At 41.5% G+C, this 20,122-nt stretch overlaps 1 protein-coding gene across 2 annotated transcripts in view; it reads left to right on the top strand.

Moving 5' to 3' along the window:
* Window positions 1–16,036, top strand: part of PDE8B (phosphodiesterase 8B) — a 75,257-nt gene extending 59,221 nt beyond the window's left edge. For both annotated transcript variants that reach the window (XM_065739745.1, XM_065739746.1), the window contains exons 12-22: window positions 2,276–2,353; window positions 3,129–3,205; window positions 4,364–4,528; window positions 5,340–5,385; window positions 5,779–5,914; window positions 6,995–7,193; window positions 7,788–8,005; window positions 8,446–8,581; window positions 11,408–11,575; window positions 13,423–13,552; window positions 14,037–16,036. In XM_065739745.1, coding sequence (XP_065595817.1) covers window positions 2,276–2,353; window positions 3,129–3,205; window positions 4,364–4,528; window positions 5,340–5,385; window positions 5,779–5,914; window positions 6,995–7,193; window positions 7,788–8,005; window positions 8,446–8,581; window positions 11,408–11,575; window positions 13,423–13,552; window positions 14,037–14,152 — 1,469 coding nt within the window. In that variant the 3' untranslated portion in view covers window positions 14,153–16,036. The remainder of the gene's footprint in view (window positions 1–2,275; window positions 2,354–3,128; window positions 3,206–4,363; window positions 4,529–5,339; window positions 5,386–5,778; window positions 5,915–6,994; window positions 7,194–7,787; window positions 8,006–8,445; window positions 8,582–11,407; window positions 11,576–13,422; window positions 13,553–14,036) is intronic.
* Window positions 16,037–20,122: the final 4,086 nt, after the last annotated feature.

The following is a 20,122-nucleotide window of genomic DNA, read 5'->3' on the forward strand; positions in this document are numbered from 1 at the left end:
CCTTCCTGGTGTCCATGGTTATGCTTCAGGTATAAATTCTTGTGATTTGTGGTGAAGGTAGGAAAATAATCTATGTGTACTGAGTTTGTCAGGAGCCCTAGCACAAGGAAGAGGTACAGTTGTTGCAGTGGGTCTAGAGGAGTGCCGTGAAGATTACCAGAGGGCTGGAGCACCTCTCCTGTAAAGATAATCTTGTTCAGCCTGGAGAAGGCTGCAGGGAGATCACAGTGCAGTCTTCCAGTACTTAGAGGAAGCTTATAAACAGAAAGGAAATGATTTTTTTCGTGGGTAGACGATGATAGGACAAGAAGGAATTATTTTAAACTCAAGGATGGGATATTTAGGTTAAATGTCAGGGGAAACTCTCTTATGAAGAAAGGTTGAGGCAGTTGGGCTTGCTTAGCTTGGAGAGAACGTTCCTGGGAGATCTCACTGTGGTCTACCAGTACTAGAAGGGAGTTTATGAGCAGAGGGGGAACTGACTTTTTTACATAGAGTGATAGTGACAGAACAAAGGGGAATTACTTTAAACTAAGAGTGAGGAGATATAGCTTAGATATTAGGAAGAAATTATTCAGAGGGTGGTGAGGCACTGGCATAGGCTGCCCAGAGAAGCTGTGGGTGCTTTGTCCCTGGAGGAGTTCAAGGGCAGGCTGAGTGGCACCCTCCCCTGTCCAGGGCTAGTGGTTTGGAATTGGACAGTCTTTAAGGTTCATTCCTACCCAAGCCATTCTATGATTCTACAATTCTTTGTGTTTTATAACAAATCTGGATGGGAAGATATTCCACTCACACAGTGAAGGGTACAATTTTTTTAAGTATTTTCAACTGCTGTAGAGTAGCTTTTCTACCCTGTTTCTCTCTCTCCATGTGGAACCAGTGAAGTTTCCAGTTTACATTTAGAGCACAGAGTTATCTTGTCTCCTACTGCCACTTGGCAGCTATGCTTATGTGTAAATGTTTACTCTCACTCTAGTGCCTTTTGTTAAAATCCTGCAAAAGTTAAGGTAGGAAAGAGATTTAGATATGGAGTCCTACTAAATAAATTAATAAAATAACATACTTTATTCCTAGCTCTTAGATATCAATGGGAGAAGATGCTTTGTGTTTCTTCACAGTGGAGCAGGACAAATTTTAAAAGATCCAAGCTTACTTGTGAATGTAAGACAGGAACTGTGTTCATTGTTTTTCATCATGTTCTTTTTTATTCTGGAGGACAGTATACTAACACTTTGTTACAAAGAGGCTGCATGTGTGTTGTCTTGAAGAAGGTAATAATAGTCGGTCCTTATGTTGAGTCTATACATATTATTATATTTCTGATTCTTCACTCCCTTTGGAAGCTTTCTGTTGTCTCTGATCTTTGAGCAGAATCTCAGATAATCTGCAAACAGGCACTATGGAGATTTTTGCAGAAGTGTCTTGATACTGTAATGTATTGTAATAAAATGGCATTTTACAGAGTTCTCATCTTTATACAATTTTTTATGTGATTGAGGTATTATCTAGTCATTTGTATGAGTTGGTTTATCTGGCTTTTTCTATTTGTCTGAATATGACTGTTTCTATTTTTTTATTTGTTAGTTTTAGTAAATCGCAATTTCAAGAATGACAGGTTGGTTCATGGTTAATTTCCACAGCAACTGGTCAATTGTTTATAATTGTTCTCAGTATGCTGAGTTTGTCTTAAACTGTATTCTTAAAGTGTGCAAGTAATAACTGAAATTAAAAGCAAAAGCTGTCTGAACATGGAGAGAGCAGATTAGTCCTTGTGCTGGGGCTAGAAGAGTGTTGGCTGAGATTGGATTTTTCTCTCTTATCAAAGTTTCTGGGCAATTAAGCTCTGTCTTATCCAGTGGTCAGAGGAGAACAACAGAAAGGGTTGCTGGAGGAGTCCAGCTTGAAGTGGAATGAGCTGTTTCTGGGTGTGCTGCTGTTCATCTCCATTACCACAGGAGGGTCTTTGATAGTTACCTCAGACAAAGAAGGCTGAAGGACTGCTGCTTTTAGGCAGCTGAAGTTAGGTGAAGTGAGTTCCCTATTCCATTAGTGGTCTTATCTTTCTTTCAAAACATCTTTCCAGGTGACATTAGGCAAGTTGCTGTACCTTGGTATACTTCATGTTTGTATCTCAGTCCCCAGTTCTGATCTGTAGATTACAATATTTCCCCCTCTTACATGGTATTGTAAAGATTATATAAACAGTGTTTGGAGTTTGGGATGGAGAAGCATTTATTACTGGCACATTTTTAAAGGTTTTGTTTTGCATTTACAGAATCCCATTCCTTCAAATGCAAGAACAGAAGGAAAGACTCAGTTGATGTTAAGTCGATAACTTCACAAAGTAGTGATGGTAAGAAAATAGAAAATAGTTAGGAATAAGGTTAGAAATAAAGAAGAGTAGCAGTGAAAATACAGAGTGAAAGAGGAACCAGACAGGTTCACAGGTGATTGAACAGATTTCTTCAGCATCTTACAATGTCTTTAAAATTTCTTCATTCTGAACTGCATAGCAATGCCCCAGCACGAGCATCAGTGTAACTGTGCTTCATGTCAATGCATGGTGCCTTCACTGAGGGGATTGCAGGCTTCATTGGTGGGGGACACAGAGGATCTAATTTCTGCTGGTTGCTTGAGAGCTGAGATCCTCCTCCTCATCCCATCTATGACTGCCTGCCAGGCCTGGGATGATGGTGGCAGAGCTTTCCTTCTGCTTCAGTGTGTAGTGAGAGAAGCACACCTTATAGGGCATGATAATGGGTTTCATTAGAGCAACTGCAGTGCTGAGACAAGGGAGCCATGCCCTCTCTCTCAGAAAAAGCTGTGGCTGACAAACAAGGGGAGAGTGGGAGATACTGGGCATGTAGTATAGTGTAAGTACAGCTTCTTTTCAGTATAGCTCAAGTGTGGAATGGGTGGAGAAAAACTGAGAGCAGCAGTGAGAGGTGGCTGCACAGGAGGCAGTCTGCAATGCGGGAAAAGGAACAGTAAAGCAAAAGCTTGCAGGAATAAAAGATAAAAAGAGACTGACTGCTGTTCCCTAATGGCAGCCTCTGGCACTGGCTAAATGGTGCCAGGTAATTAATTTACACTTTGCCATGTGCAAACACTACTCTCTTTAATGGCAGCTCCAAGTTTACAGACGCGGCGACACTCTTCTATGGCAAGGATCCACTCAATGACAATAGAAGCTCCTATCACAAAGGTGAGACCTAAGCATTGCCTTTCTGCAGGCTCAGTTTGGAGTTGCCCTTACAGTAAAATACATAGTTTTTGGCAGTACAGCCAGATCTTTACTGCATCTTATGTTTAACAAAATATTTAAAATCAGACTTCTTTTTCTTAATTTTCTTTGTCTCTCATTCCAAGACTTAATCGTGAAGAAAAAGATAAAAAAGGTGAAAAGTGTCTGTCCTTGCTAGGTGCTCTGCTTGTGGCAGGAAATCTACTTTGTTGTCTGTGTTTGTGTAGAATAACATTTACTTTGCAGTCTTATCTTTACTTTTGCCACTGATATTTGTAAGAAAGCATATAAAAAAGGCAGCCTCTCCCCTGCATTCTGTCTCCTACTTTCCTGCACTCATTTCTTCACCATCCATGTTAGAGTCTGCTGTCTTAAACTAGTGGTATGATCATTTGTCCCTCAAAACAGGGTGCCTGCCATCTACTGTCCTTAGTCCATTTTTATTCTTCCAATCTTCTTACCATCAAGCTTTTTGCTTCCTAGCACTTGTCTGTCCATTGCAGCAGCTAACTCCTGTCCTCCATAAACACAGCCTGTTGTGCCTCTGCAGCAGTTCTGACTGCTGAAGAGGTCAGCACTGTGGTTTTATCCCAGTTCTGGCATTGCCAGGGGCATCCTTAGTGCTGCTGTGCCATTGCTACCTTCCTGTATTGCAACTGAGACATATTGTGGATGGCAACAAAGAGCCATCCTCTTCTCCCTCATCTGGCACTGAGAAAATGAAGGCTTTACATCTGTTATGTAAAGCCTTCGTTTTATCTGATTCATAGGAGTTATTTTTGTGTTGCTTTTTTAATTGTTCTTGGTATGAAATGATTTATTCTGAGCAGCCTTGGCTGTGCAGCAGAACTGTGATGTGGCTGTGTGTCTGCTTACCTACAGCTACTCTGGGTACTTCATACCCTTCTGCTTTCACTTCCCAGGAGGCTGCCAGTTACAAACAACAGATGGGTATCAGGGGCTCAAAGCATACAGTTACATTTTCAGAGTTAAAAGACTGAGAAAAACTGCACAGGATTTGCTAAATGGGAAGTAACATAATCCAGTTAGTAATATTATATAGCAAGAAAAATATTTCATATTCTCTCTTCCTTGCCTACTTCTCTAATCTGCTTTCAGGTTATTAACATAATTAATGCTGCCCAGGAAAACAGCCCCATCACTGTAGCAGAAGCCTTGGACAGAGTTCTGGAAATCCTACGGACAACAGAACTTTATTCTCCTCAGCTAGGTACCAAAGATGAGGATCCTCACACAAGTGATCTTGTTGGAGGTCTGATGACTGTAAGTAAAATTAATAAAAATGAAATTACTGTTACCAGTGTCACGTATCACAGTTCAGTGATCTGCTACCACAAGCAGTGGAAGCAGAACTGTAATGTATCACTGTTTCACTTAAATGTCTTGGCTTACCTACCTAGATGTAGTAAGACACAGCTATATCTCAGCCTGTTGGATACATTCATCCTTATGTACAAGTGAACATAGTCACCACTAGAAACTGTGTCATCTAATCTGCTTTGTCTCAAGGAGATACTTTTTAGAAACCCTAGAAACGTAGATGGGATTAGAGAGATAGTTCTGTTGCTACTCAGCCTGACAACTAGATGAGAATAGTGGGTTTTACTTTCATCGGGTTATGACTTCAGTATTCTAACAGTAGCAAAGCTGTCTGCCAGAGACAGACTGCCTAGATTGCAATGTGGATTGCCCCATTTTGTAATGAACACTGAGATAATCCTTGTCAAAATAATGTAAAGGAAATGGAAAATAAATGATGGTGGTGAATGTGAATGATGAAATGCTTCAGGTGCTAATGGAGGGGTCAAGGAGGGCAGTACACTGCATGGTTAGCAATATCCTTTCTGGAAATCTCATGTTAGTGTTCCTTGGATCCTCTCATGTCTGTTTTGAAACACTTTAAAGCAAGGATGGCTCTTACGATTCTATTATAGTGTTACAAATAGGAGCAGTACTTTCAGTGCCCAGGTACAGTAGCTGAAGAGGAAGTACATATAGAGGGAGTGTTTTTGCAATTAATGAGGCGTGGAAATCATTTTTGCCAAAAATGTTTTAATAACCTTGTTTATTTCAGGATGGCTTGAGAAGATTGTCTGGAAATGAATATGTGTTTTCCAAGAGTAAGCCACCATTTAAAATCTCTTTGCATGTGTAACTTCATTTGTGAATGCTTATGACAGAGAACTTCATGCTAGCAGAGGGACGTATGTCCTTGGAAATGGTAATCTAAGTGACTGCAGAGATAGTTCTGGACTGCCTCCATTCTGGAACTGAAGCAGGTTTGAATAACTAAAACAATGCATTTGAAATATAGAGAATCAGACCAGAAACTTAACTAAATTGTCATTCACATTGTCATTTGACAAAAGCCATATATACTGTAGGCTTTTACAAACTTCTTATTGTAAGGAAAAGTTGTTTTTTTCTCAAAAGAGTTGCTTTCTAAATGGAATACTGCATGTAGAAAGAAAAAAATCCATAAATGCTGTAATTCCCAAATTCTGTTTCAGCAGATATGAACCTGAGCCATAGTCACCTTTCAGTGCCAAATACAATCAGTGATGTTCCACCTTGTATTGCACAGCTCCTGGAGACGGAGGAAAGCTGGGACTTCAATATCTTTGAATTGGAAGCTGTGACAAATAAAAGGTACTTGATTCCTTTCTCTGGGTGCTCATAAAACTGAAGCTGAGGTGCTGTAGCATAAAGTGCTCTGCTTGGGAAAACTGAAGATACGTATTGCAAGTCTGTGAGAACCGTCTTCCTATTTATTGTGTGCACACATGTACGTGTCCATACCACCTATGATGTCTACAGAAATCAGGGTTAGGATGTATGCACAGGCCACAGAAAGCTCTGTGCAGGCTTTGCTGTCTTCCCTGACAGCACCTCCAACCGTACCTGTTGGTAGGGTTTCTGTTGGTACTGTTTCCTATTTGACTTTGTTTGACTCCCACCAGCTTTCTCAGGTTGTGCTATCACACCCCAATGTTATTACATTTTAGATGTCCCACCATTGCCCTCAGTCCTGCTACTGCACAAATAGCCGGGCTTGAAAAAGCGAGCTGCTCCCCTCCGTCACCTAAATCACCCTATGATTTTGTAAGCTGTGAGACAACCATGGCTTTTAAGGATACAAACTGGGCTGGAGCATAAGCCACTGGCAGGATCAAGAGCCTGAGATTGTGATTACTGTAATGATTGTAAGACATAATCAGTAATGCTTGTGTATTGCCGACCTGATTCATTCAGGAAGTAGGAATCTGTACCCATGAAGTCGTAAGATTATATGAAGCTGTAAATGTTTGGTACTTGGTCCTTTTGGTTTTTTAGCCTTTGAAATGTGGCTGTATTTAAATTGTGCTTTTTCTCTTCAAAAGAAAATGTATTTTTGATGGATAGACACATACCCAAAACACAAAGGAAATGAGCTTTTAAGCATTTTTATCTGAGGCTTCCTGAAACCCAAGATAAAATCATAAGAATTGTTGAATCTGTAGTGGAACTGTGGCACTTTGCAAAACACACCAAGTCTGAAAGAAGATGTAACCATATGTAACCTAATTGGTTGGGCTTTATAGAGGTTACACATGTGTAACAGAGGTGTTCGGTATTCCCCCTACCTTTTATTGATGAGGTCTTGTTGGTTTCTCCAATGAAAACATTATTCTTTAGAACCACAGAAGTAATGATTTTACAGCAGCGCTATTCTCTCATGTTGTTTTCCAGGCCATTAGTTTATTTAGGCTTAAAAGTTTTTGGCCGGTTTGGGGTCCATGAGTTTTTGAACTGCTCAGAAGCCACACTGCGAGCATGGCTGCAGGTGATTGAAGCCAACTACCACTCCTCCAACGCATACCACAACTCCACACATGCTGCAGATGTCCTCCATGCCACTGCCTTCTTTCTGGGGAAGGAGAAAGTAAAGGTAAAACTGTTGCCTGGGAGCTAGGAGGTGGGTATGCTTGCTCAGGTGCCACTTGGAACTGCCATTTTATATGCCTCATTCAAAGTCATTTATTTACTCAACTGTCCTGGCCCCATAAGGTTACTCTGCCCTTGAAGTCTTTTCCTGTGATTCCTGCAGGCCCACACAGTTTCTCTGAAGTCTGCTGATGGGAGGAAGGAATTTATAACTAGTGACAACAGGGAAAAAAAATATCTTTTCACTCTACTTTTAAGTGACTGTTAGTTCTTTGTAAAGCTTTGCAGAACATATACGGTCTGTATGAGTACCGTCAGTATAGAGTCATTCAGATAGATGTGCAAAGTGGAAGAACGCCTGCGAGAGGATATTGTTCAGGTGACAACGCAGTAAAATCTTCATTTATAAAGTGAGTTTGGCTGAGGATGGAGGATTTTGAAGGAGGGAACCAGTGTGCACAGTGAGTGAGAGATTACTGTGAGGAGGTGGGTCCCTGCACTCAAGCTTAAGGTTGTACATTTGTGGGAGCACAGAAATGATAAGGAATTATTTTGTTGTAATTTTTGAGCCATGTCATGATCTCTCTCTTGTCTGTAGGGAAGTCTTGATCATTTAGATGAGGTGGCTGCATTGATAGCAGCCACCATTCATGACGTAGATCATCCTGGACGGACCAACTCTTTCCTGTGCAATGCGGGCAGTGAATTAGCTGTCCTTTACAATGACACCGCTGTGCTAGAGAGCCATCACACAGCACTGGCATTTCAGCTGACAGCTAAAGACAGCAAATGCAACATTTTCAAGAATATTGATAGGTGGGTCTGCTGGAAAAAGGCAGTGTGTTTGTGTGGACTGACCGGGGATTTCAGGTTGGGGCAGATTAAGAGCTTAACTTCTGAACCAGGAAATTTAATTTGAATGAACATATTGATAATTAACCTCTTCCAGAATCCCAAGTAAACAATACTCTAAAAAAGGCTTTGATTCCCCCACCCCCTGTGCTCTGCATTTTGTAGCACTGAATGTTTTGTATTGCTTGGAAGTACAAGGATATTTGGTAATCTTTTATGGATTGCAGTGGCACAGTCCAGCTGCCAGGCCCTTCTCTAACCCAGGACCTTTCATAGTTATGAAGGCTTCAGCTCATGTCAGAGAGCCCCTGAGCTGTGTTTTGCAGCACTGTCTGGGAAGGGACAAGGAAAGGACGAGGTTCTGTCTGGCAGGCTTGTGAGCAAGAACTATTTTTGTTTCCTAGAAATCACTATCGGACATTGCGACAGGCCATAATTGATATGGTTCTGGCAACAGAGATGACAAAGCACTTTGAACATGTGAACAAATTTGTAAACAGCATCAACAAGCGAATGGCATCTGAGGAGACCAGCTCACATGTAAGTGCCTGCACAACCCCACAGCTCTCAGCATTTCAGCAAAGTTTTTGCAAGACAGCGTGAGATATCATTTTATTCACACTGTATTGACTTGCCCAAAAGCAAAAATTTGTGATCTCACACTTCGACCTTAAAATTTGCTATGCATGTCTAGACTTTGCTTTTAGCTTAGTTCCATTTAACAAGCCTTGCTCTCAAAGCTGTTTTGTGTTCACAAAACATGGAAGTAGATGCTTTTGTACATGCAAAATATGGTGGGTGGAGCCAGGTCAGCACTGCGATTACAGTTCTGCCTCGGAGCAGTGCAACTTCCCTAAGCCTGGGGTTCTGAGGAAACTGCAGTTTTGTTCCTATGAAATCAGGAGTCTTAAAGCCTTGAGGAACAACTCTGTTGCTTCCTGACATCTCTCCATGTCAGCCCCATTCCTGATTTCGTGAAAAGCAATCTGGGCCAATTTTTCCTGTCAGTTCACGCACACTAATGCCCAACAGCCAGCCCAGACCTATTTCATGAGTTACCTATGTGTCTACTACCTCAGGCCCGTCTTTACCTTCGTTTGTTGCCTCTCAAGGTTGAACATTGACATGGTTCTCCTGGCAGCATTACTCACCTAACAAAGACCATCTTATCACCTCCTGGTGAAAACGGGGTTTTATTAGAAATGGAGAAAAGAATTAAGACCAAGGTAAAGTTTGATTACACTTTCTTAAAAATGAGAATAGCTATTGTTACTTCCCCACAACTCAACTTTTTCATTCATAGACTGTCATGGGAGCAGAAACCAATGAGGTGAGGTTTATGACCTTAGAGTCACTTTAACTGGCCTGCCTGTAGGGACCACTGAGCTCCATCCTCCCAGAAGTCTGAGCTGGAAATCAGATGCACAGATGAACTTCATTGTGGCTCTGTGTATCCTTTGCACTGTTAGTCTCCAGCACTTAAAAGCTCTGGAGGGTTAACTGGATGTGCCACTGGGCCTGAATTTGCCTGACACATCTGTGCTGCCAGAACTGAAATGGTGCAGACGGACATGGGTTAGTTACCACATAGGCCTCTATCACTGTTCTGCGTTGTTCTCCCATCACATCACCCAAGCACAGCTTCTCACAGGTGAGGGATAGGCTAGCCAAGACAGCAGCAATTCCACTCTGTATCAAAGCACACAGAGCAGTAAAACATCAGCATGCCCCACGTTGTAGAATCAGCCACTTTCAGATTTCTCTGCCTGCACTTAAACACGGGCCACAAAGCAACTTGCTGCAACTTTATCAATTTCTGAAAAGCTCTCTGAGTTGGCTAAGGGAAACCAGCACTCTCAGATGGTGCTCCGTGTCTCCCTCTGGCAGATCAGGTGTATTCCTCCACCTCCTCCGTTAAGAAATCTCCATGTTCTAGCATCCCTGCCTGTAGGATTGTTTCATGAGAGCCACTGAAATCACAGTGTTCCCAAGTTCCAAATGCAGTCCTGGGAATCTTCATTAACCCATCTGTTCTAACAGTTCCTAAATAGCTTTTAAATGTTCTCTGTATTTTCTACTCCAATCACCATGTTGTACCTGTAGAAAACATTATATTTTTCATTCAGCCTCTTTTATGTTATCTGCACATTACACATCTGGTTCTTTTTCCCTAGTGTAGGTCATTCTGTTCCTTATTTTAATGGCAGCTCTTCCTATTTTTGATCTTGACCAGCAGTGTAGGAGCAGATCTAATCTAGCAGCTCTTTGCTGGGCTGCCCATGCTGAAAAAATTAACTGCTAAACATAAAGTTAGAAGATTAATGCTGAATTGGAAACTGCAAAGTATGTGCCCATAAACCACAGAGATTAATTTAGCAGTGGTGGTAAAATGTATTTATGTCCAATTTTTGACTTATAGTTGAATTTAGCAGTGAAGGGAGGCCATAATTACACAAATATATTATTTTGAGAATAGTATTAATGCCATGCTGAGCTGAGGTGGAGGCTTTTTATTACTCAGTAAGGAACATAATATACCTGTGCCCTTCTAAACTATTCAGGACCCAGAAGATGATGCCACAGCAGACATTTCACAAATGCTCTGTTCCCTCCACTCATTCTCCACAGCAGTCAGTGGACACTTCAGTATTTTGTGCTTTGCAAGCAAGCAGAATCTGTCTGCCCTCAGTCTGCCACTACTCCATTTCCCTAATGTTAATCTCCTAAATTGGCTAATTGGCTGAGGCTGAAATTTAGCAGGTACCAAAGACCAAAAGGTATTCTAGGCCTAAGGTACAAAATCCAGAACAAAACCAGGCAAGTGTTATTGAAAACATAATGGAATGGAACATAATGGAACTGATTGGGATATACTTGCTTTTCTGCCTCTAAAAGAAATTGTGCAAATCAAATCATGCCCCTGTGCATGCCTTAATTTTCTAATCTGTGAATGAAATCTGAAAACATCCATCTGGATGAAGCAGCCTCCTCCCATCACAGCCCCCAGGTTCTGAACGCAGCAGTGACAATGGTTTGTCAGCTTGCTGTACCCACCCTGGCCCAGTTTCCATAAGGCAAAGCTGGGATGCAGAGAAGAGCAACATGCTCTAGCTAACAGAGCCTCTCTTTATTTCACAAGCTATGTTATTTCCGAGAACCTCCCCATCTGCCACTGATGGTGGTGCTACCATCAGATACACTGCAAGGCTGCTGTTCTCAAACACTGCTGACTTCCTGGTACTCTGCATGGAAAGAGAAGGCACCGGGTGGGGTACCCACCTGCCACATAAGCACTGCTAATAACAATACATTTATTCCTAGCAGGGATACTGGCCATCAGTGCTTATAATCAACTCTCTGTTGCAGAGTGAAGGCAGCGACTGTGAATGTACAGCCAACTTAAAGAATTTTCCAGATAACCAAACACTGATCAAGCGTATGATGATTAAATGCGCAGATGTAGCAAATCCATGTCGCCCCCTTGAATTATGTATTGAATGGGCAGGGAGGATTTCAGAGGAATATTTTGCACAGGTATGTGCACTTTTATCACTGGATTATTATCCCATGTAAGAAGGTGTCTATTAGCTTGCCTCTTGTTCCAGAGGAATCTGTCTGGTATCTCCATGGATGCTACAGTTCAGTTTTCTCCCCATTCATAAGAATTCAATCCAAAGTTAGTTCCTTTGTTTCTTCTCAAGCTTGTGGTACAGTGTGGTGGAAAGGTTTTGTACTTTCAACTTTCTCCATCTAACAGAAACCAAGTTACTTGATTAACTTTTATAAATCTACGTGTCTAACATTCAACCATCATCACTGTCCTAGCTTCTAGTCCCAGTCAATACCTGCCCTGAACAGAGCATGAGGAGCAATTCCATGCCTGATGAACCCCTCAACTGAGTCATCAGGCTGCTGATGTTTCCTCTTCTATGATGGTACCCCCATAGGCAGATGATGGGGCAGGCCAGTATTGGCAGAAAAATGTTTATTACATGGGATCCCTAAGAACAGAACCGGAAACCCAACTTCCTTTCTGACTACTTAATTTTTCTAACACAAATACAGCAGTATCTTCACAGAGAGTTGCTCTTCAGGTTCCCTATTTTGAACAAGTGACTTTTTTTTAGCTTTTGTTTGCCACTGATGACATGGAAGTCCACAGCTTGGAATGGAGAGACAGAGGGTGGGTAGGTGTCCTAGCATGCCTGCCTTGCAAATTCAAAGCATACAGACAATTGTTACTGGGAGGAAAAAATACTAGTGAATAGGACAAGTTAATTACATTTTAATCCTTCTGAATACATTTGATTATTTTCTGATCAAGATGAAGGATCACTTGAGGTGCACCTTTTGAGCCTTCAAGATAGTGTACTAACAGGCAAGTTAGTTTTAAGTTGCTAGCCTTAGGCAGTAACCACCCTACAGCACTGTAAGGTGTGAAAACTGCTCTCCTCTTCATTCACTTCATTTGGTAATTTTGGGGCTGCTTCATTGCCACATCCAGTATTTGGTGCTGACAAAAGTACTTCACACGCGTATCTTCTCAGCAGTGTGTGGTGACAGAACAGGGGGAAATGGCCACAAACTGAAGCATAGGAAGTTCCACACAAATGTGCGTGGGAACTTCTTCCCAGTGCAGTGACGGAGCAGTGGCACAGCTGCACAGAGAGGTGGTGGAGTCTCCTTCTCTGGAGACGTTCCAGACCCGCCTGGACGCCTACCTGTGCAACCTGGGCTAGGGAGTTGCTCTGGCAGGGGGCTGGACTCCATGATCTCTGGAGGTCCCTTCCAAACCCTACAGTTCTGTGGTGATTCTGATCAGGATGGTTGGCTCCACCACCACACTAAAGAACAACACAGTCAGCCCTCTACCATTTATGGGTATAGTTAAAGAGCATATTCTGACCTCTGTTATTCTTTTAACATGGTAGAAGCAAAGCAAGTAGAGACGGCAACACCTCTCTTACTTAAAAGATAATCTTTTAACATGTTTATCTCTTAACATGTTTAACATCTTAAAAGATAAAGATGTTCTGCTTGGAAGAGCAACCAGAGTTCAAAGAGTTCAAATCCGTACTCTGCTAAAGGACTCTGAAATTCCATTTCCCATTTTTAGTTGGTGTACCCCAATCGCCAGATTAGAGCATTCTGTCTCACTTGAGCTTAAGAACAGTCATAGCACTGCAGTAACAATACTTATGAAGAGGATGAGATGTTAATTTTAGTCCCTGTTCCAAAGGAAATGAAGCACAGGAAGTTCACCTTTGGGGTTCGAAGTTTTGTCTGAAGCCTCCTACTGCAGTTCACCTTGTCCCTTGGCCTTTTCTATTCCAATATGAAAGGCAGCAAAGCTGCAGAGGCTAACTGGTATTTCATTTTAGACAGATGAAGAGAAAAGACAGGGTCTGCCTGTTGTGATGCCAGTATTTGACAGAAACACCTGCAGTATTCCCAAGTCTCAGATTTCCTTCATTGACTATTTCATTACAGACATGTTTGATGCATGGGATGGTAAGTAGTTCTGCTTCTTTTTCCTTGCTCTGAGGCTGCAAGTTTTACAGATTAAAATGAATAATCTGAAGCTGGTCATTAGTCTATTTTTTGTACAGGGGCCGCACAGTATTCAGTATGAAGCATTCAGCATGCAGTATAGCACATGATCTTGAATTTGATTTCTGTCACTGTGCAGTGAAACATTCCCCATTTCACAAAAGCTGTGTTACTTACTGATTATGTAAAGGGGGAACCAACTATGTAAAGGAATAGTAGCATACAACCAAGTTTTTCTATTTAGGTCTTTTCCTCTGAAAAGCAAAAACTGATATCAGAATGTTTGCATGATAAGAAAAAAATGGCTAACCTCATCATACATTACGAAAGGAATTAACTTGCAAAACATTAACTTACAGGAGATAGGAGAATGCTGATTTCAGACAAGGCTGGGCTGTTCTGCTGCACATTTTGTACGTGTAGTAAAACTGTTTCTCCATTTCAGCATTTGCACACCTGCCTGTTTTGATGCAACACCTGGCTAATAACTACAAACACTGGAAAATGCTGGATGAGTTAAAATGCAAGAGTCTCAGGCTTCCATCAGAAAACAACAACTGACACTAAAGCAAGAAAAACAGACCTCCCAGTGCACCAGTTTCACTGTGAATCACTTCTAAACTTCAATACAAGGGGGATAGTGTTTCATTTCAAGTGAAACTAAGACTGTGTGGCGATAGTGAAGTACTTTATCCATCACTTTTAAACTTCTCTGAATTCCACACAAAAAATGTTCTCAAAAAGGCCATAAATAAGTGCACTTTGGAAATATCTTTTTGTGGCAGAAAAGGCACTTCCAGAACTAATTTCTAGTATTGAATATGAATCTGTCAAATCTTGTATCAAATACAACTGTATTCACCAACACTTCACACAGCTGTTCTTCAGACACAGGTAATCTAGTCACCAGGAAAGGAATAAGTAACAAAGAACCATAAGGACTACTCAGTTATCTACCATAAACTTGCTCTAATTCTGCCAGTGTTCTTTAGCTCTTTCAACCACAGTTGTAAAGAGAGCAGGTACAGTAGAACAAGTAAACCTCAAGAAACTGGGCACACAGAAAAACAACCCAGCACCATTTAAAGCAAAACTTCAATATAGACAATATAAGTCTGTTCTTCCCTTTCTGCATAAGTGAAATTTCCATAAATTGGCTATACCATGGAGGAAAATAAGCATGTTCTGTGTCACTGGTGCCATCCACATTTTTCTCTGCCATCTTAGATATTAACATGTGATATTCTTCCAGGTTTTACATATAAACCATTGAGGCAGGTGATCAACATCTCTTTTTGTAAAGTGATGGTTCTACACAGTCATTAATTTTTTTAAATTGATCTAAACTTTGTGACAAGGCCATATATTGTGCTACTTACTTATCAGATGAACCTTCAGCTTTAAAAAAAAAAAAAAAGTTTTCAGCTTATAATCTATAACAGCATTACGATTTGTACTGCTCTTTCCTTCCTAACAAATTGCTGCTTTGTTCAGTCACGTAAAAAGGTACTCCAAAAGCTGTACATAAATAAGTCAGAAATCAAACAGTTTTTCACTGGTTTTAAAATATGACATTTATGCTAAAGCTTCCTAAGCACAAATGCATATTTTTGTACATCTCATTTTAACCACATGTAGACCATGAACATGAGTTCAAATTTTAGACTATTTTCAGATTATTCAGTTAATAAATTCCAGCAGAATTGCTGCTTTTTAAACACTTTGCACTGCAGGCAGCAGGCAAGAGTGTCAAATCTGTGACTTCAGTTGTAAAGAAGGGTCTTGAGGGAGACTCTTTCTTATACCCTACACTGTATCAACGACTGAACTAATTAAAAAATAAAAGGAGCTGGATAGCTATGGAAGAAAAGCAACAGTGCTTGTTTACTGCAGGTAGCTTACGTAATGTGCCAACCTTTTTTGTATGTTTTGTATCAAGTTTGGAAAATGAAATGAAACACTGATAAAATGTGTGTGCAGAAAAAAATGTATATAAGGTATATTTTTGTTAGAATTGTAATAGAACCTCACTTTTGGTTGCTATGTATTAAAATGCTGTGCTGTGTATATTTGAAGAATGGTGTTTCTGGTGAAAGATGTATATTCATTATTTCTTATTACATATGCAACATTTTTCAAGAGATTTTTATTCAGATGAGTGGAACCTGTTTTTATACAGTAAACTGCTTTTACCATTCCTTTATTTAGAACTAGCGCTCTCAGTAGTTGTATTTTAACTATTCCAATGACTGAATGCTCGCTGCAGCTTGCATTAGAGAAAAAAAATTAAACTTCCAAAGCTTTGTCCTCTTAATTTAATTTGTTAAATACTGTAAGATCATACTGTGTAACTGTAAGATCATAGCCATGTAAAACATTTTAATTCAGAATTGTCACAGCTCTGTCACATGAAGAGAAGTGTCAATGGTAGATGGAACGTTAAGAAATAAAAGTTCAGCCTCAGTACCTGAGTTAAAGTATTAATGTGAAATCAGTATATCTGTTGCAAGATCCTGTTTCTTTTTTTACCCAAAGTAAAAAAGTAATTTGTATGGAGTAATGTCCTCTTTAAAAGCAGAAGAAATAAGCATGAATTAATCTTTATGTACCACTTCTGTGAGACACTTACCTGCCCTGTACAAATATTAAGGATACTTTCACAAGAACATTCAGAATTCTGTTTTACTGATATTCAGAAAAAGAAATTTAAAAGGAATCATAGAAACATTGAAAAATCCATTGCTCTCCAGACCCTTCACCACCTCTGCAGTCCTCCTTTGGACACTGATAGTTTCATGCCCTTGTCTTGGGATACCCAACCCGCACCCAGTGCTGGAGGTGAGGCTACACAGCACAGAGCACAGCGGCACAACTTCCTCCCCTGCTGTTCAACCTACTGTCAGCCAGAACCCCCCGATCCCTTTCAGCAGGGCTGCTCTCCAGCCTCTCCTCCTGCAGTCTGAACATATAGTCAAGGCTGCCCCAACCCAGCTACAGAACCCAGTACTTTCTGTCATTAAATTCCATGTGGTTGGTGATTGTCCAGCCCTCTTGGTTGTCCAGATCGCTTTGTAAGGCCTCTCTACCCTCCATATACAGACGTACTTAGTACATGTTTGAGTCTTGCAACAAGATCATTTACAAAAACATTTACAAAAATCAGTACCAAGATGGAGCCTCGCAGAACTCTGCTAGTGGGCTCCAGCCTGATGTAACCTCACTAACTGTAATCCTTTTAGCCCAACTTGTCAGGCAGTTGTTCACCCATTAAATTATGGTTTTGACTAGCTATATCCTGAACATGTTGTCCCTAACAGAACTATTGCCAACTAAGTCTGAAAACTCCTTTGACAGATATAAATATTTATATAAGCATGTAGGATCTTTAAGACTGAACTACCTCCTGTAAAACATACATCTGTTGTTACTAGAACTATTCATGAAATAGGTTTGTAACTTGACAAGGCATTCACTGAAAAACAGTCACATAAAAATGAAATAATTATTCTCATAGTACAGGAGGACATGATAATATCATGTTCCTTCTCTAGTTGTAATTCATAGGTTCATTAGGTTGGAAAGGACCTACAAGATCATCTAGTCCAACCATCCTTCTATCACTATCCCTACCCAACTACTAAGTCAAATCCCTTAGCACCTCATCTAAACGCTTCTTGAACAGCGCTAGGGATGGTGCCTCAACCACCTCCCTAGGCAGGCCATTCCAGTGCCTGACCACTCTTTCAGAAAAAAAAAGTTTCCTCAGGTCTAATCTAAATCTTCCCAGGTGCAACTTGTGGCCATTCCCTCTCGTCCTGTCATTATTTATCAGGGAGAAGAGGCCCACCCCCTCCTCACCACAACCCCCCTTCAGGAAGTGGTAGAGTGCAATAAGGTCTCCTCTGAGCCTCCTCTTCTCCAGACTAAACAATCCCAGCTCCCTCAGCCGCTCCTCATAAGACTTGTGCTCCAGACCCCTCACCAGTTTTGTTGCCCTTCTCTGAACACGCTCCAGGGCCTCAATGTCCTTCTTGTAGTGAGGGGCCCAAAACTGAACACAGTACTCGAGGTGCGGCCGCACCAGAGCTGAGTACAGGGGGATGATCACCTCCCTGCTCCTGCTGGCTACACTATTTCTAATACAGGCCAGGATGCCGTTGGCCTTCTTGGCCACCTGGGCACACTGCCGGCTCATGTTGAGCCGAGCATCAACCAACACCCCCAGGTCCTTTTCCTCTCTACATTCTTCAAGCCATTCTGCCCCAAGCCTATAGCATTGCATGGGGTTATCGTGGCCAAAGTGCAGGACCTGGCACTTGGTCTTACTGAACCTCATCCCATTGAGCTCAGCCCAGCTATTCAGCCTATCCAAATCCCTCTGAAGGGCCTCCCTACCCTCAGGCAGTTTGACACATCCTCCCAACTTGGTGTCATCTGCAAACTTGCTGAGGGTACACTCAATCTCCTCGTCTAGGTCATCAATAAAGATATTAAACAAGATGGGCCCCAAAACTGACCCTTGGGGGACACCACTCATAACAGGACGCCAGCTGGACTTAACTCCATTAACCACTACCCTCTGGGCACGGCCCTCCAGCCAGTTCTCCACCCAGAGAAGAGTGAACCTGTCCACACCACGGGCTGCCAGTTTCCTCAGGAGAATACTGTGGGAGACCGTGTCAAAGGCCTTGCTGAAGTCCAGGTAGACTACATCAACAGCCTTTCCCTCATCTACCTGTCTGGTCACCCAGTCATAGAAGGAGACGAGGTTGGACAGGCATGACCTTGCCCTTTGTGAACCCGTGCTGGCTGGGTCTGATCCCCTGGTTGCCGTGCACGTGCCATGTGATCTCCCTCCAGATCATCTGCTCCATAACTTTCCCTGATACCGAGGTCAGGCTGACAGGCCTGTAGTTCCCCGGGTCTTCCTTACGGCCTTTCTTGTAGATGGGAGTCACATTGGCAAGCCTCCAATCTTGTGGGACCTCTCCAGATAACCAGGAATGCTGATAGATGGTAGAAAGTGGCTCAGCAATCACCTTTGCCAGCTCCCTCAGCACCCTTGGGTGGATCCCATCTGGCCCCATGGACTTGTGGCAGTTCAGATGAAGGAGCAGGTCTCTGACCGTCTCTGCTTGGATCACAGGGGGTGCATTATGCACTCTGTCCCAGACTTCCAGGTCAGGGATGATAAAAAATTGATGATAAAAAAATTGATGATAAAAGTACCCTCTCTAAAATAAACTGTTACATAAGCTTTCAATGTAAATGTTTAGTAACAACAAATATACACATACTTAAAGAACAATATTCATTTTTTCAATTTAAATGAGGAAAAAGAGCCAAAGAGGAATCGTTCTCTCCCACTTGGTACCTCTTTACCTCAGTTGTACAGAATGCAACCCTTGCAGATGAAGACTATCTGAAACAATGCATTACATAGAGACTAACAAGCAGATGGGCATGTCTTCCTCCTTTCACGTGCAGTATCACATACCCAAAGGCATGCTACAACTTTCTCCTTCTCTACCATAGTACAGCCAGCTTAAGAAAAGAACATGCAGTTCAAGATTTAAAGCTGACTTAATCTTCCAGAAAATAAAGAAGAATGATACATAACAATTTCTCCATTTTCTTTTTTATTTTAAATGCCATTTGGAGTTCTAAATTCAACAAATTCACAAAATCAGGGAAAAATACAGCCTAAAATGTTGTTGTTCTCTGTCCTACCCTCCAGGGATGATTATGGTCAGGCCCAAGAGGCAATGTTTGTCTTTTGGGTGTTATGGGGAAGGCATGTATCCATGGAAGCTGGGGGAAGCAAATCTAAGTTTCTTTATCTCCTCCTAGGAAGCTGGAGTGCCACCTTTTGCTTTTGCTCTGGTCAGGATCAGCTTAGCTCTTTATTTTAATTAAATATACTGCGGCTGCTGGACTTCAAATCTGGAATTATAAGTCTACAGTACTGAAAACAGTTAACTCACTGATTCAAAAGGAAGGGACAGCACTGGAAAGTTCCATAAGACTTAGAGTTGTTCTGTATGCTGGGTTTTAGGCAGAACTAAGGACAATGGAGTCCTATTTTAAATTCCCCTAGTCTTCTACACCCTAGGTCCTCCCTTTTCCAAAAGTAACAGCAGGTCCTCCTTCCTGCTTACTTTCTATTGATTTTGATAATTCCTTTCCCTATTCCCCATCTCTTGATAATTACATGAAACAGTTGAACAACTGTCCCAGATTTATCTCAGTGGAGTGTTTGGGGGAATTGGGAGGGGGGGGGGGGGGGGGAAGTTGCTTAGCTGGTTGCTTTCTTCCCCCAGCTTTCTTTTTGTTTTTGTTATCTATTTATTTAAATTCTGTTTGTTTTTAAATCTCCTGTTCAACTGTACAGACTACTGCTTCTTTCTCAGACTTGAAAAAGGCGTCCACTAGGAGGCTTTACATTTTTAAACTCTAAAATACTATCTGGGCTTACATACATAGTGTAAGTTTCTTTGCAGTGTAATTTTATTTGAGAACTCAGTGTTCAGC

This window comes from Cyrtonyx montezumae, unplaced genomic scaffold (assembly GCF_038088225.1).
Source record: "Cyrtonyx montezumae isolate F1298 unplaced genomic scaffold, pur_monq_1.0 scaffold_25, whole genome shotgun sequence".
NCBI classification, from domain to species: domain Eukaryota; kingdom Metazoa; phylum Chordata; class Aves; order Galliformes; family Odontophoridae; genus Cyrtonyx; species Cyrtonyx montezumae.